Source organism: Dreissena polymorpha, chromosome 10, assembly GCF_020536995.1.
Source record: "Dreissena polymorpha isolate Duluth1 chromosome 10, UMN_Dpol_1.0, whole genome shotgun sequence".
Taxonomy (NCBI): domain Eukaryota; kingdom Metazoa; phylum Mollusca; class Bivalvia; order Myida; family Dreissenidae; genus Dreissena; species Dreissena polymorpha.
The window spans coordinates 30,667,304-30,682,953 of NC_068364.1; the positions used below are offsets into that span (position 1 = coordinate 30,667,304).

At 38.6% G+C, this 15,650-nt stretch overlaps 2 protein-coding genes across 6 annotated transcripts in view; one reads left to right on the forward strand and one right to left on the reverse strand.

The window, feature by feature from the left end:
- The window catches only part of LOC127847629 (transcription intermediary factor 1-alpha-like), a 194,382-nt gene that overhangs the window by 35,421 nt on the left and 143,311 nt on the right, over positions 1-15,650 (reverse strand). The gene's annotated exons all lie outside the window — the stretch shown is intronic.
- Positions 14,942-15,650, forward strand: part of LOC127847628 (inversin-like) — an 81,020-nt gene continuing 80,311 nt past the window's right edge. For all 5 annotated transcript variants that reach the window (XR_008034085.1, XR_008034084.1, XR_008034083.1 and 2 more), the window contains exon 1: positions 14,942-15,158. Coding sequence is in view for 2 of the 5 variants with exons in the window: in XM_052379662.1 (XP_052235622.1) it covers positions 15,156-15,158 (3 nt within the window). In the remaining 3 variants the exon portion in view is untranslated. The remainder of the gene's footprint in view (positions 15,159-15,650) is intronic.

The window sequence follows — 15,650 nt, forward strand, 5'->3', positions numbered from 1 at the left end:
GAAACGTCCCTTTTTCGAACCTAGAACACAATGGGCCGCCATTTTTATTTCACGGTTCTTTTGATTGACTTACTTTTGATTCAAAGGTTAACTTACAATAAACCCTTAACAGGATTATTTGTTAAACCGGTTACGCACTTTAATCGATCAAAATTGCGTACGGAGATTTGTATTGCGTAATGTTACGCACTGTGCCGATTATTAAAGCGTTTTTTTTTTAAATTTTCAATGCGTAAATACGCAGATACGCATCTTATCTGGAGCTCTGGAGCAGGCTGTTGTTAATGCTTCTCCCCCACAAGAAAAATCAAAACTGACTAGAAAATCAACAAAACGTTCGATGTTTGGCCGAAAACTGGCCGAAATGTGGCCGAAAACTGGCCGAAAATTGGCCGCGGCCATAAATCGGCCACCGGCCAAGAAACGGCCTCAGACCAGCCTTTAATCGGCAAAAAAACGGACATTGTTACAAAATGGCGGAGAATCGAACGCTGACTTCGTCATATAGTTTCACAACATGGATATTACGCTGAATACCTAAATTACCGAAGTGTAACGAAAGGATAAAACACTTAATACACAAATAACATACTCATATGTGCTAAATGATATTGCAAGTTCAATGCACGGATATTGACATCAGACTACTGAGTTATAATAAATGTAAACAGAAGGGAGACAATTCTCGCTAATGAAATAAATCGTTAAGAATGGAAACGGATTAAAGTGTTGCTCTGCTTATTTGACGAGAAACTTGGACCATGATGACAAGCAACAATGCCTTGTGTGTGCTTGTATGTTATTGTCTGTTAGTTTTCGTGGTCTAATACAACAATGGAAAAACATCAAACCGTCACAGAGGTAAGGTACTTCGTCACCCCCTCGACAATTCATGGCAACTCCGTTTGCCATTTAGCTACTCGCACATATCCTAAGATTATAAGAAGAAACGAATTAAAGTTCAAAACTGGAACAAAGGAACCCCGAAATGCTGACCATAATCCATCATTCGATTCCTATCCATTAAGTGCCCACGTTATGGCCGGACACCAAACGGACTCGTCGCGTTATGATCCTCCACCGTGACGAGCGGTTTACCCGTACGGTGCCTAGTGGAACGCGAAGCCGCGTACGGGCCTACTCCTGTAGGCGAATTTCAGCGATGTTTTCTACGAACATCTCGCAAACACTCATGGAATAACGATTATGAACAGTAACAATAAGCAAACGTTTGTCCACAAAGTAAGAAAAGGTACATGTCCAAAGCTTCTGCGTAGCTGCCACGAGCAACTTCGGTAAAGCGCCCAATTAATAGTTATGGTTTAATCTTGCAACGGTATCTTAGTCGTTCAGGTCCGTCCCTACACATCCGCATCACGAAATTCATCATAGACAATTCAGCTGTCGCAAGAAATGGGTAATTGATTGTTTTCTTACGTTTGTCTCTTACAGAAATTCCACTAGAATCGTCGATCTTCCATGCGCCATAGCACGTTTCGTAATCGTGGTATGATGACGGTGGATCACGCAAATCAAAGCCTCACACTTAATACCTTAGTGAGACCGAGATGTCTCCGAGCATTTCTATGCACTCTGTGCACGCAGCTTTCTACAAGTTCCTCGGTATTCTTATCCGCCTTTGACTTGTTCTCCCGACGATCGAAATCAGCCTTCTTTGGAAACGTTTGCTCATAACTTACAGCGATCCGTTTAACAAGCTCAGTGTCAGCACCGGAACTCTTAACCAATGGCGATGAAGTCGTTAACCTGGCCACGTATTGCTGGCTACTAAAATGAATGCCTTCGGAATAAGCTTCTTCATTAAACCTGATGCAAACAAGCCTGTTGTCGTTTTCAGACACTTCCGGCACTACATTACCCGTTTTCCGGCACTGTCCGTGTTGAACCAATTCGTTGTGGCAACCGACATTTTTACCGAGACTTTTACGGGAGGAGATCAATTGCACGTCACTGATGCCTTCGCTCAGACCCCCAACATCGACCCTTCTGACCGACGATACTTCAACAAAATCATCGTTGCCGCCAACTTCTTGACCATCAAGAACAATCACACCCTGATTATTCAATTTTCAGCAGACCCCGCAGCGACCTTTGCTAACACATTATACTCCAGAAGCACTGCGTCATCGATCTCCGCAACAACAGGCTCGCGCTCTACCACACCCTCGCCAAGCTTCGGCTCGTACAGGCCATTGCCAATTTTCCTAATAGGCACTCCACTGGCCCCTCTCAAAATTGAACTTCCGCTGAGTACCTTCCGCAAATCACCTTCCGGTATCGTGTGGTTTACTATTTGGGAGATTTTGGTTCTCGGCGCCCCAGTGTCTGTCGCGGATATAAACTGTACTCCGCTCACACCCCATTCACAGACAGACCATCGCCGAGCTCACACAGCCACCCATTGACGCCCCTGTGTTTTCTGGAACTCGTCTAATATCCTCATTGATTTCTTGTTGGCCTCGCTCGCTGCTCTGCTCTATTGGAACCTCCCTCTGGCCACAAGGGCTAGTCCACTTGCGTTTAATCGATTCTCTTGTAGCTCTTTTCCGGTCGTCGGCCCGACTTCCGGTTCACCCCGTTTTTCCGGACATTCACGAGCGAAGTGTCATTTCTCGTGACAAAAGAAACACTCGACGTCCCTCTTTTCTTTAAAGCTTCGCGGTCGAGCTACTCTACTTCCGCCTCAAGCTTCTCCAATCTAGCTAATAGTGACTTCACGGTGTACACGTCGTCAATCTCCTTTACTTCCGGTCGTGTGCAACGTGTTTTTCGCTTTGGACTAGTTTCAGCTTGGCACCGTCCCCCTCATTTTCAGCGTCTGACACATCATCAACAGCTCTCCGTACAACCCTGCGGCTCTTTCGCGCCTCCTTTTGCATACTACGCAACTCAATGAAGCTGACCGCATAATAAACAGCTTCATCTATATTCCGAGGCTCTTTATGGTACTCGACTTGAAAACGCAAGTCCTCATCATACAATCCATCTAAAAACCTCCGAACTAGGTCTTCGTCACGCGTTCTTCCATCGCGCCAAAAGTGCGTTTTATCATACAGCCTCTTTAATTCCTGAGCAAACTCTTCCAGGGTTTCGCCATGTCGCTGCGAACGGCGGCTAAATTTGGCCGCGAACGAACGTGGAGTTTCGATTATCTTGAACCTACTATCGATCTCGCGTAGCAGTTCATAATGGATGTCGAGAACCAGACCAGCCTTAAATCGGCCAAAAACGGCCATAGATACAAAATGGCGGAGAATCGAACGCTGACTACGTCATATAGTTTCACAACATGGATATTACGCTCAATACTTAAATTACCTAAGTGTAACGAAAGGATAAAACACTTAATACACAAATAACATACACATATGTGCTAAATGATATTGCAAGTTCAATGCACGGATATTGACATCAGACTACTGAGTTATAATAAATGTAAACAGAAGGGAGACAATTCTCGCTTATGAAATAAATTGATAAGAATGGAAACGGATTAAAGTGTTGCTCTGCATATTTGACGAGAAACTTGGACCAAGATGACAAGAAACAATGCCTTGTGTGTGCTTTTAAGTTATTGTCTGTTTTCTTGGTCCAATACAACAATGGAAAAACATCAAACCGTCACAGAGGTAAGGTACTTCATCCCCCCCTCGACAATTCATGGCAACTCCGTTTGCCATTTAGCTACTCGCACATATCCTAAGATTATCAAAAAGAAACGAATTACAGTTCAAAACTGAAACAAAGGAACTCCGAAATGCTGTCCATAATCCATCATTCGATGCCTATCCATTAAGTGCCCACGTTATGGCCGGACACCAAACGGACTCGTCGCGTTATGATCCTCCACCGTGACGAGCGGGATATGTTAATAACAGATTATTTGAGTGACCTTGTCGTAAAAAAATAAGACAAGCACATATTTAAGCTGGCGACATTAGTATCGCAAATACAAGATCGCCATGATCTTATTGCACCAAATCACCATATCATTGATTTGCAGTGAAGTTTAAAGAATAAAACAACTGATGCAAGTCTCCGACAAAAACACAGAAGCATTGACGATATAAAATGCCATCGGCTTGTTTACAGTGCTATTCATCGGAGAGCTACACTTTGCAAAGAATAAGAGCCAAGTAAACAGTAAAAAGAAAATATATAGGAAATCAATAATATAATGTTTTGATACTGAAAGTTCACCACAATCGTTCACATTTCATTTATTTGTTATCGAAATAGTAAAATGTTTCCTGTATTGTTGCTTGGGAGGAGCTACTGTGGCACATGCAATGAATTGGATTATAACTATACAAAAATATTGATGAAAAAGATTAATTAAATTGCTCTTTTGTCACACTAATAATATGATAACGTCAGCGACTCACGGATAATTGTTTTTTATGAATCGTATTGTTTATTGGTGGTGGTTTTAATAAGGAAATAAATAGATATTTCATCGCTAAGCTTGGAGTGTTCAAGATAATTATACTTTTTCAGCTGCTCGCGTTTTTACATCCATTATTTTTTGGAACAGATAAATAAATCTGACTTTGTTTTTACCTTTAAAATTCATCAAAAATGATTATAAAGAGCGATATTTTGAACGGTTGCTGCCCCTTTTGCAAACAGACGATTTCCATTATCGTATCGGTTTTTGTGTTTCTAGATCTTTGAATAACCGTCGCATTGATGTGAAATGAAGTATAAAGAATAAAATAACGAATGCAAGTTTCTGACAAAAGCACAGATCCATTGACCATGTACGCAAACTGTATGTAATGGTATTTATTTGACAGGAACATTAGCTTGGTAAATAGAAATTCTGGAAATCAATATCAATCACTGATACTGAAACTTACCTACTCGGTTCCACATTGAATTAATTCGCTGATTGAACTATTGACAATGTCGTCTGCATTGTTTTCCGGGCGAGGCTAATGTGACAGGTACAATGGGCCGTAAATGACAGTCACGCGTAGAATATTATTAATCAAATAGATCAATTAAACCGCTATTTTGCCACACTGATAATATAATAAACTCAAACAATTCTAGGTTAATTCTTTTTGTAAAAACTATTATTTATGGGCCACTGATTAAATAAGGAAAGAACTGTAAATTAGTTGATTAGATGGGATAGTTCGATTGCCGATCTCATATTGCTGTCATTAGTTGCTGTCTATATATATATATATATATATATATGCATTTTTTTTAGCTTTGTCTTAAATGTAATCTTCCATGAATCCATGTGCAGCATGCTTGTTCCGGTTAGCGTAAAGGTTGGCACACGTACTCGCCTGGGCGGCCCGGATTTAAAAGTCATTTTTAACACTTTTGGAAACTTTATAATATTAAAGATAATTGTTTGAGATGCGGAATAAAACTATTTGCAACAATAAAGCGTTACGCCTTAGGCCATAAATCACCAGTTAAATCTTCAAATAACGCACCTTTTTATAAACGTTGGACTGACTTATCTCCCTGGCTGTGACGTCATACATGTACATCCGCTATTTTTTAACAGTGTTAAGTATACGCAGACGATCAACTGAATTGCTATTACATCAATACTTTTATGTAAAATTATGGACTTTTCTGACGATTCTGATCATTATGAAGATGAACTGCATGAAATTAGACCGTATATGTACAGTACACGCCATTTTATCGATTTAAAAAAAATCCCAATTGGACCAGACTCCTTTTCCCAAAATGGCTGGAAAAGCCCTAAAATGTTCGTTATTAGATTTTTCATCATCTATCTAAATTATTGTATTTTTTCTTTGTAAATAAATGAAAGTGAAAGAAATCGTATTATTGTAACACATAATTTAACTTACAACAATAATTCTTATCATTTGTACCCATCCATGTAATTATATCGATGCTCTAACTGTTCGTCGCGAATGTTTTCTCTAGTTCGTAATCTTTTCCAAGTATGCATAGTGCAAATGTTATGTGCAATAAAATTTCAGAAGACAGAAAACACACTACCGTATTTTTCGGGGGTAAAAGACGCGACTTTTTTTCGAAGTGTCTTATTTATGGACGAAAATGAAAAACATATTATCCTTATTTTTGCCCCCTAAAAAATGCGCGTGTGATAATCATTAGCGGTAATTTGCCTCTGAATAACCCCAATGTTACTATGAATCGATCATTTAATTGGTTTATTGCAGTTTTATGGCTCGCTATACCTACCCCACTTATCCTTATGTGTACTCCTCCACGATCAAATCGTGGTCAGTTACTGATGATAGCAACCGGGTGTAATCCTCTTGGAAATCGTTTCATGAACTATATCATTAAAAATATTTTTTCGATACGAAAAGCTTTTTAACAAATTAATATTTAATTCATGACAAGTATATCAAAAATATAAATGTTTTGTTGAATTCCCCAATAAGGCTCGAACTACTTACATGTACCCCGGGTACTCATAAGTATACTTACATGTACCCCGGGTACGGTAAATAAACTTAAACGTACCCGGTCGATATTAACAGTACCCGATTTGTATTCCCGCAAAAAATCCGATCTCTTAAAACGCGCTACCGATATCAGTAAAAGGTATTGTTTATCTTAAACAAACTTCTCTTTGAAAAAAAAACGTGCTTTTTAGTATGAGTTTCGATAATATAGAGGCCATTTAACAGAAAATTGACATAAATGTGACCATAATTAATTTAAAGTAAAAACCGCCGACAAAGACTGATTTAGAGTTACAATTCCCGGGTACATTTTAGTATATTTACCGTACCCGGGGTACAAATACATATACTTAAGAGTACCCGGGGTACATGTAAGTAGTACCCGAGCTTACAATGACCAATCGAGCAATAAGAATAACAATTTGTATTCCGAAACACACTGATTGTTTTATGTTAACCCGCCGTTTACAAATTCTAACGTCAAATATACAGTCGGGATTGTTAGCAGATATAAACGGAATATGTCTTCTTATCCCAATTTTAACATGTATTTCACACCCATGCACATGACAGTTTTTTTTAAGACGCCGATGATAAAAGGAAACCGTGATCGCACCTAGCTGTGGGCTCCCGCATCTGAATTAGTGATAATTTCGTGTTGTTTATGCTTTTCTCAGTTTGTAGCCACGACGAACCCATAATTGATTTTATTTTAATAATTGCACCATATATGTCTACATGTCGAATTTTATATTGAAACATTAGGCTGCGACCATTTTGATTTGTCGGCATTTTGTGTCATTTCAGACTCCATGCATTTCTCAGATCATAATCTCTGCGATTTATTACTCTAACCACGCGCGCTACTGAAAATAGCCATAGGGATTGTGTTTTATGGCCCAAATAAGCACACAGTGGCTTCGACCCATGTTTTTGATCCCTAAATGTAAGATAAGCATGTGCACTATTAAATATTATGTTGGTCAGTACAAACGTTCTACCGAAAACCGCAGACGGCCTCTTTGTTTTATTGCCCAATCAAGCCCTGAACATCCAATATCCTGTGTAGACACACACACTTTGAATAAGCCAGGGACCTATATTTGTTTGTATAGGTCCCTGGATAAGCACGTGCCGTCTGTCAAAACAATGATTTGTATAGATCAGTAAACATATCGAAGTAGCTCACACAGTGAATTCCCGTATACCGGTATTATCTCGGAAACGAGACTTGCTTAAAACATTTAATATAACGATATTTATTGTCAAAATTATTTCTAAAAACACATAATAATAATAATAATAAAATCTTTATTTAAAGAAGATAGACTTGTTAAGAAATACATCAGATGAAATTACATAATATGCAATTTATATAATACATTTCTTATTTTCAACAAGGTCTTCTAACAAGAAACAATTTACAACAAATACATCATATTTCATCTTGAGCAATAAGAACAAAACATAAAGAATCATATATGCATACACATATAATGATATATATTATAATTAAAAACAAAATGACAGACATAAAACTACAATAACCATTTATGCAAGAACAGTATTTAAACATTTAAACATGAGAACCATCCTACATACACCATACACAGACGACACAAAGTATCAATAATTTGACAATTTAAAGGGGCCTTTTCACAGATTTTGGCATTTTTTAACTAATTCATTAAATGCTTTATATTGATAAATGTAAACATTGGATCGTAAAAGCTCCAGTAAAAAATCAAGAATAAAATTAAAAAAAGGAAAAGAACATTGCCCGGAGCAGGTTTCGAACCAGTGACCCCTGGAGTCCTGCCAGAGTCCTGGAGTAAAAACGCTTTAGCCTACTGAGCTATTCCGCCGAGTACACATTCTTGACGTATTGTTTACCTTATATAAGCAATCTTCGTAGTTTTACAAAATTTAACGACAAAAACAGAACTCTCCAAATTATTCAATCGTTTCGCGTTGCAACGCTTTATAATTTTTAGGTTTTAAAATCGTAAAAAAGATGCATATAATGGCTATATTAGACCATGGTAAATGTTCAGTATTACTGTTTCCTCACAAATATCATAACTAAAACGAAAATGTGCGAATCTGAAACAACTTTTTTCAATTTTGTCAATTTACCAAAGCGTGAAAAGATCCCTTTAAATACAAACAAATGTTTAAATACAGAAACAACTTGTACATGTTATGATATCTAAATATAAATTAAGTTGTTTTTTGGTCGTTGCAAAAGAATATGAATTGTACACGATGATTTCTTTTTGTGCAATCAGTATACAGTGCAATACAAATGTATGCAATTAAATGTAATTGTTCAATAATGAACGAACTAAAAGAGTGTAACGATAACGATACAGCGTGGTTTTATTTTTATTTTATTCAAAGGAATATTCAATAGCGAGATACCCCGGTACTTAAGTTGAAATTCACTACGAAACTTTTAATCGATATTTCATCAAATCTTTAAAAAGAAACATATGCCGAAATTTGTTTGATACTTTAGAAAAAATGAAGAAATGTTGTGTTTATGAATTTGAGCACTGTTTCGTCAATATTTACCAGAATTTAATGTTAAAAATGGATATCGGCCGAATTAGGAATTAACATTGTTTTGACACATGACAGACGATGGTAATTGTATGAAATATACAGAGAGGCTGAAGAAATGTTAACACAATCGCACAGAAGTAAACATATCAGCGTATTATCTGTATCTGTTTCTAATTTCTCGTTAATTTTAAAATTATTCAACATGTGCTATAGTATACAATAAATATTTGTGAATATTTTTACTCGAGTAATTGCCGCGTGTAAAGACGCGGCGTGATTCTGCGGATCGATGCCGAGGCAGAAACAGACGCAGTTGTTTTTTATTTGGAAAAAAACAACAGTTTTTGTTTAAAAACATGGCTAGCGCGACCGATTTTAGTGCACCAAATCTTCAGAACAGGGGAGATAAGCGAATCAACGCTTTGCGAGTTACGATCATAAAAGTCAACAAAATCATATTTTTCATGTTAAACACATTACGCAAACGTTATTTTCCCGATAATTTAACTATATTTCAATGTAAATAGCGTTTAATATATTGACTTTGGATTTTCTTTGAAATTGACGTTTAATTCTCCCTCCCGGAAGCATGTGAGTTTTGCTTGGTGGTAAACATACCGGACAGGTGGGGTTTCCTCCTGGTACTCAGGCTCCCCCATCCTCCCCACAACTCAAGACTAACCCGAATTGAAGATCTTTTAATTACAGCTACAATTCGAAATTCGTCCCAACTTTCGTGAGCTTAAATTAATTAGGTAAAATACCTGAGAAACACTCGGGGTCCACACATAATGCAACCTCTGGCGCAGAATGTTCTTAGAACTTTGAAATACACTTAACAAAATCAGATTCATCAGTGTCAGTTTTCCGACCGATGATCTCTAAGAATAGCTCCGCCGAATGTTCCTGTGGAGGAAGGTAACTACAGCTTGGGTTGAGCTAACTTCGGCCCCGTTCTGGAAAACCTGGGCATAATCCATGTACGTAAAGTGTCATCCCAGGTTAGTCCGCACTGGAAACACTGGGCATAATCCATGTACGTAATGTGTGATCCCAGGTTAGTCCGCACTGGAAACACTGGGCATAATCCATGAACGTAAAGTGTCATCCCAGGTTAGTCCTCACTGGAAACACTGGACATAATCCATGTACGTAAAGTGTCATCCCAGGTTAGTCCGCACTGAAAACACTGGGCATAATCCATGTAGGTAAAGTGTCATCCCAGGTTAGTCCGCACTGGAAACACTGGGCATACTCCATGTACGTAAAGTGTCATCCCAGGTTAGTCCGCACTGGAAACACTGGGCATAATCCATGTAGATGACATTTAAAAAAGTGTTTCCTCTTAATAAAATGAGTTTGGATGGAGTTGTTGTGATATATTTGTGTTTGTAGTTTTTTTTTCAACTGTCAACTAACGTGCAATTGTATTTGGGACCAGTTTAATTAATGTCATTGTTACTAAAAAATATATACACATGTAAATGTTTCCGCTCGATAGCTTTAGTCTTGATGGGCGTAATTGGCTGTAATCGTCTGCCTAAGTTCCTTATATGCAGGCCTTTAGCAATGTTCATTCACGTAAATTAATTGGTAACAGTTGTAACATGTTATCACGGAGTGTATATTGATAGGAGATGAATCGAGTATTTGACCCTTACTGTCGTAAATTCAATCTTATGCAAAAACTATTCTTCCGATTTTATTGGTTTATACGTTATGTTGTTGCTTATTAATTCCTCTTTCAAAAAAATATAACTTTTAGTATATTTCCGTTGTTATTAATGGATTTATAGCGAGTTAAACACAAGAAATACACATTTTATGTTTTACCACCGCGCGTTTTACCGTGTTGTGGCTATCGATCTTTTACAATTAGCGTACAGCGAAGCGCCGAGGTTATGCATTTTGATGTATCCACTCACGTCTTATGTTAAATTTTAGTTTCATTTCTCGGCCGTTTTGACAAAGAATATATCATTAGAAAGCTAACGTTACGTAGTAAACAGATATATAAATATATATTAAGTTTTTTTTCTGATTTCGACAGCCCGGCGTGTTATAACTTTAACTTTTGCAAATATCATACCGTTTTGGAGTTTTAGAATCTAGATTTACGGTTGACATGTACGTACTTAATACCAATTTGTAATCTAGAGTCCGTGATGTAATGTATTGGCATTTTAACATTTTTTTGTTATACACATCATAAGACGACGTCCAGGGGCGTATTTAGGTGGGGGCTAGGGGGCTAAAGCCCCCCCCCCCCCAGCTGGCTGGCTAGACACGATTTTTAATAAAAATGAGCCCCTTACAGTTTCAATCCACTTGTGTATGTGTGTGTGTATTTGAGATTTATTTACAGGTCGTCCAGCGTCTTCTCGACTACAGATGTATCGATCTGCCCCTGTGACCCTTCAGGGGAGAAAATAAGGTCATATTATACATCATAGCACGATGGCCAATGAGACCTTAATGTGACTAGATGCTTTTTTTTTAATGGATTATGTAGTGGTTTGCCTTTTATCAAAATGGTTTTTGCAGTATTCGTATTATCTCTAGATTATCATTATCATTATTGGCATTAATGTTAATTCCTTAAAGTTTGTGTGTGGTTTTTGTGCTCTCCGCCCCAAGAGGTGTTAGTGGGGGTTCGAGCGGGATACAGAGGGCGCCCCGATTCCAGAGGCGCCCCTGGTTCTTTTAAGTGCCCGGTGTACAGCACCGATACACTGCACCCCCGTTTAACGTCCCTCGCGGAGGACTTGTTAGTACATAAACATAGATTAGTACAGATATTACTCTATTGCCCTGTGTCTTGGTGTAAATTCACATGGGCTCTCTCTGTTGTGCTGTTGGATATTGTCAGGTGTTTAATGGTGTTGCAAGGGTCAGAATAGTTTTGAAGTTTTATATAGTAGAAAAGGGGCTGCGTTTGTGTGGTTGGACCGAGATGACTGATTGGTTGTTGGTGGTACAGGGAGGACAATATCTGGTTCAACACTTTCTTTCTTTGGGAGACAATTTTCACGCGCCTTTTTTTGTTTTTGAGAGAGAGAGAGAGAGCGCGCACGTTCTTCTTCCTGTTTATATTGCTAGTGGTTACACAGATGGTTATTATATGTATTAGTGCATTTTGTTCAGGAGGGAATAGATCTGGGATGTTAATGCTGACCATCCCTCTAATTCGATCTGATCCTCATAGTGACAAGGGTAATACGTGCAGGTTAGCAATACAAGGTTTACAATTCAACGTCAAACGTAACAAGGCACAGGCATGCAAGGAAAAAACTTACACTACTCTACAAGAAAACATCACCTACGCTACAGTAGGGGAAACAACAACAACAAATACCGTCACCATTCTCTTTTTATTTTTATTTTTGTCATGTTGGGTATGTCATGTCAACGGGGCCAGAGTGCACGGATGTCATGTCAACGGAGCCAGAGTGCACGGGCGAGAGATATCTCTTCAGGCGCGCCCTCTGGCCCAGCCGACACGCTCTACTCAACATGTTTAAGTCTTGTACATATGGGGAAAATGTTAACTAATCACATTTAATTACAACAATATTTACACCTATAGGGGTTGCACTGTGGGTAAATTTGCCCACGTACGCACTTACTGCGTCTTCCGATCCTGCGTGGAAGTATGTTGTCTGTGTCCCCTACCTTCGTCGTTGTTGCTGATTACAGCTTAAGAGAAGGTAAGCGAGGGTCTCGCGGAACCCTGGGTTTTGTTACCTAGAGCGCTATTTGGTTGTAAAAGAAGGCTTAGAGCTTATCCATAGTGGTCGAAAGGGGCCAAGTGACATATGTATTGGGGGGGGGGGGCGTACCCTTCCGTCGTTTTAGTATTATTAGTCTTTATCTATTTATTTATTGGTCATATGTCCCTAAATAAGCCATAAACAGCTGTCGATTTGTGTGATTAGCCCCCCAGGCATGTGTACCGACGATCTAACCTTCGTCAGCTAAAGTGCACGCTTCATTGACTGTATGTAATAAACTGCGCTATTTGATTGGCTGAAGAAGAAACATTCAACTAATGAAATTAATCCATACATTTAGCTATAGATAAATGTTTACAAATTGCTGCCGCATAAGACTTGTGAAAAACAAAATTTCAATTTGTAGCAATTAAAGAGTTTAGACGAACGCAATGGACAATCATAATTATTTTTTCTGTAACTTCTTTGATGAATTTAATTGGTATTAGCTCTTTAGAGTGATAATCCTTTTGAGTAACAAGTTATTGCCAGTGAAATTCAACTGCACACTTAATGAATGGCATTTTTTTAATTTTTTATATTTTTTTTTACAAATCGGGCTAACTGCTTTGATGTTCATCCATACTTTTTAAAATTTAAAAACACTCAAAAATGAAGAATTACTTTGCTATATGAAACTAAATCGTTTTCTAAAATCGTGACAACATCGAGGCAGCAACACCCGAATTAAACTACACAGAAACCTAACGACTCCCTTTGTTAACACTTTTGTGAACGAAATGGACACCCGATTCAGTAATTTGCAGACTAAGGCAGCCATGGGATTGAAGTTTATACCTGAACAAATGTGCGTCTCTCCTGTCAGTGCTAGTGACCTTGAATGGTTCATTGATGATCTCCCTTCCCCTCAGTCCCTCCCTGCTGAGTTGCACTTTATATGGCAGGCTAGGTGGAAATGTGTACCCAACCCACCTACTACCCTTCAGGGCTCTGTTGCACATTGTGATTCCCAGCTGTACCCCATCATTTACACTGTTTTGTCCATATCATGTGTGTTCCCTGTTACATCATGCGAGTGTGAAAGGAGTATCAGTGCCCAAGGACTTGTTAAGACATAACTAAGATCATCAATGGGTCAGGACAGGTTGTCCGCTGTGTGCCTGCTTTCGTTTCATAGGGACATGGGCATAAACATTTTAATGTTGTACCTAAGTTGACCTAGTAGAATATCCAACAAGGTTAAATAGGAGGTCCACCCATCTAACTCTGTTAAACAAGTTATGGATAAAGATAATGTCTCCCACCACTTTAGTGGTTTGAGAGACATTTGATTTACCCCTGTGTGTCTGTCTGTCCGTGTGTCTGTCACACTTGATGTGTGAACTCAAGTTCTTATTTGTTTTACATGCACTTTTATCATGCAAAATGCTGATTAGATAGCAGGAAATCGCATCATTTCAAGGTGCCATTTAAAAAAAAAATCGTCGACGGAAGGGGACACCCTACCCGCACCTTCCCCTGTTGAGCCCCCCCTCTGAAAATTTTCATCGTCATCGACGTGTAGTCAACGTGTGTACCGCAATTTCCCTGCGGTGGCCTTTTGGTGTCTGTTGCGGTTGTGCGACCAACGCAAGATAGTCGCACGTTGACATATTGCGTTTTCGGCCCTCAAAGTCCGAGTAAAGAAATGTGCGATGGACGATGTGTGCCTCGCTACGGTGTCCTTACCAAGAGTGTTTGACGCGCGACAGACGCGACCACTTTTAATGTTGAAAATGTGCGTCATAGCTGAGATATAGCCCTAAAAGTTATATCATAAAAAAACAACGAAGTGCAATAACTCTTATTTAAGAGAGTGTTGGGTTCTGTTTCTTGTGCATGGCATTTCTCATCATTGATAATAATACACCCATGAAGATTCATGTTGATACCAAATATAGTTTCTGAGATAGAGCCCTGGAAAGTGTGTGATATATTGACAGACGGACGGACGGACTGACGGACGGACCATGCCAAATGTATATCCCTCTGCCTTTGCGTGGGATAAAATGAATATTTTCTGTATTTCTTTTTCTTTCCGCTATTATTTTATATTCCGTGCGAATTCTGTTGATTGTCCAATAGCATTCCTCAAAAGCAATCCCGGGTATTTCAATCGACCAATCAAAGCGTACCTCTCACAGCGGCCTTGGTTACCTCTTCAATATGGCGGATTGAAAAGTTGCCAAAACAATTCCTAGATAAGAATTGATAGAAAACAATGTTAACGCATTTGTTTCATTCAAAATAATAGTGCTTATATTTGGGGCGTATAATTCACTATTATTTACTCCGTCTAAAGAAAGCCAGAAGTGGTTTCTTTGACGTATCCATCTAGATTCAACTCGTATTCTGTATAAAGAAAATGGTGAGTGTTTTTTTGTTTAAGTTATACACAAAATTGGTTTAGATTTTTAAGAACCTGACACTCCGCAGAGAGAGGCCCATCTTTTAGTTAAAATTGTACTTGTCTTTCGAATTAATTCACTGTTTATGATATTGTATAACAACAAGTCAGCAAATCCTGCATTTTGGTACTTTAATGAGACTTGGTGCATTCAAAGCAGTGATAATATAAATTCATACATGCCAGACGTCCTGATCTTGACAGGACAGTCCTGCTTTTTGGGTGTTTGTCCCAGCGTCCCGATGCGACTTAATTTGTCCAGACATTCGTAAAAAACTACGTACATTCTATAAGTTCACAAGACACATTACAATTTGCTATACAAGCTCCATCTGGGTTAAAATTAATCCCTTTATTGCCCACTGTTAACAAAACATTTCTTCTAGTCAATTGCACAAGTGTTGTTTTTGACACCTTATCAGCAAATTATTGATATTATCGGGTATTCACACC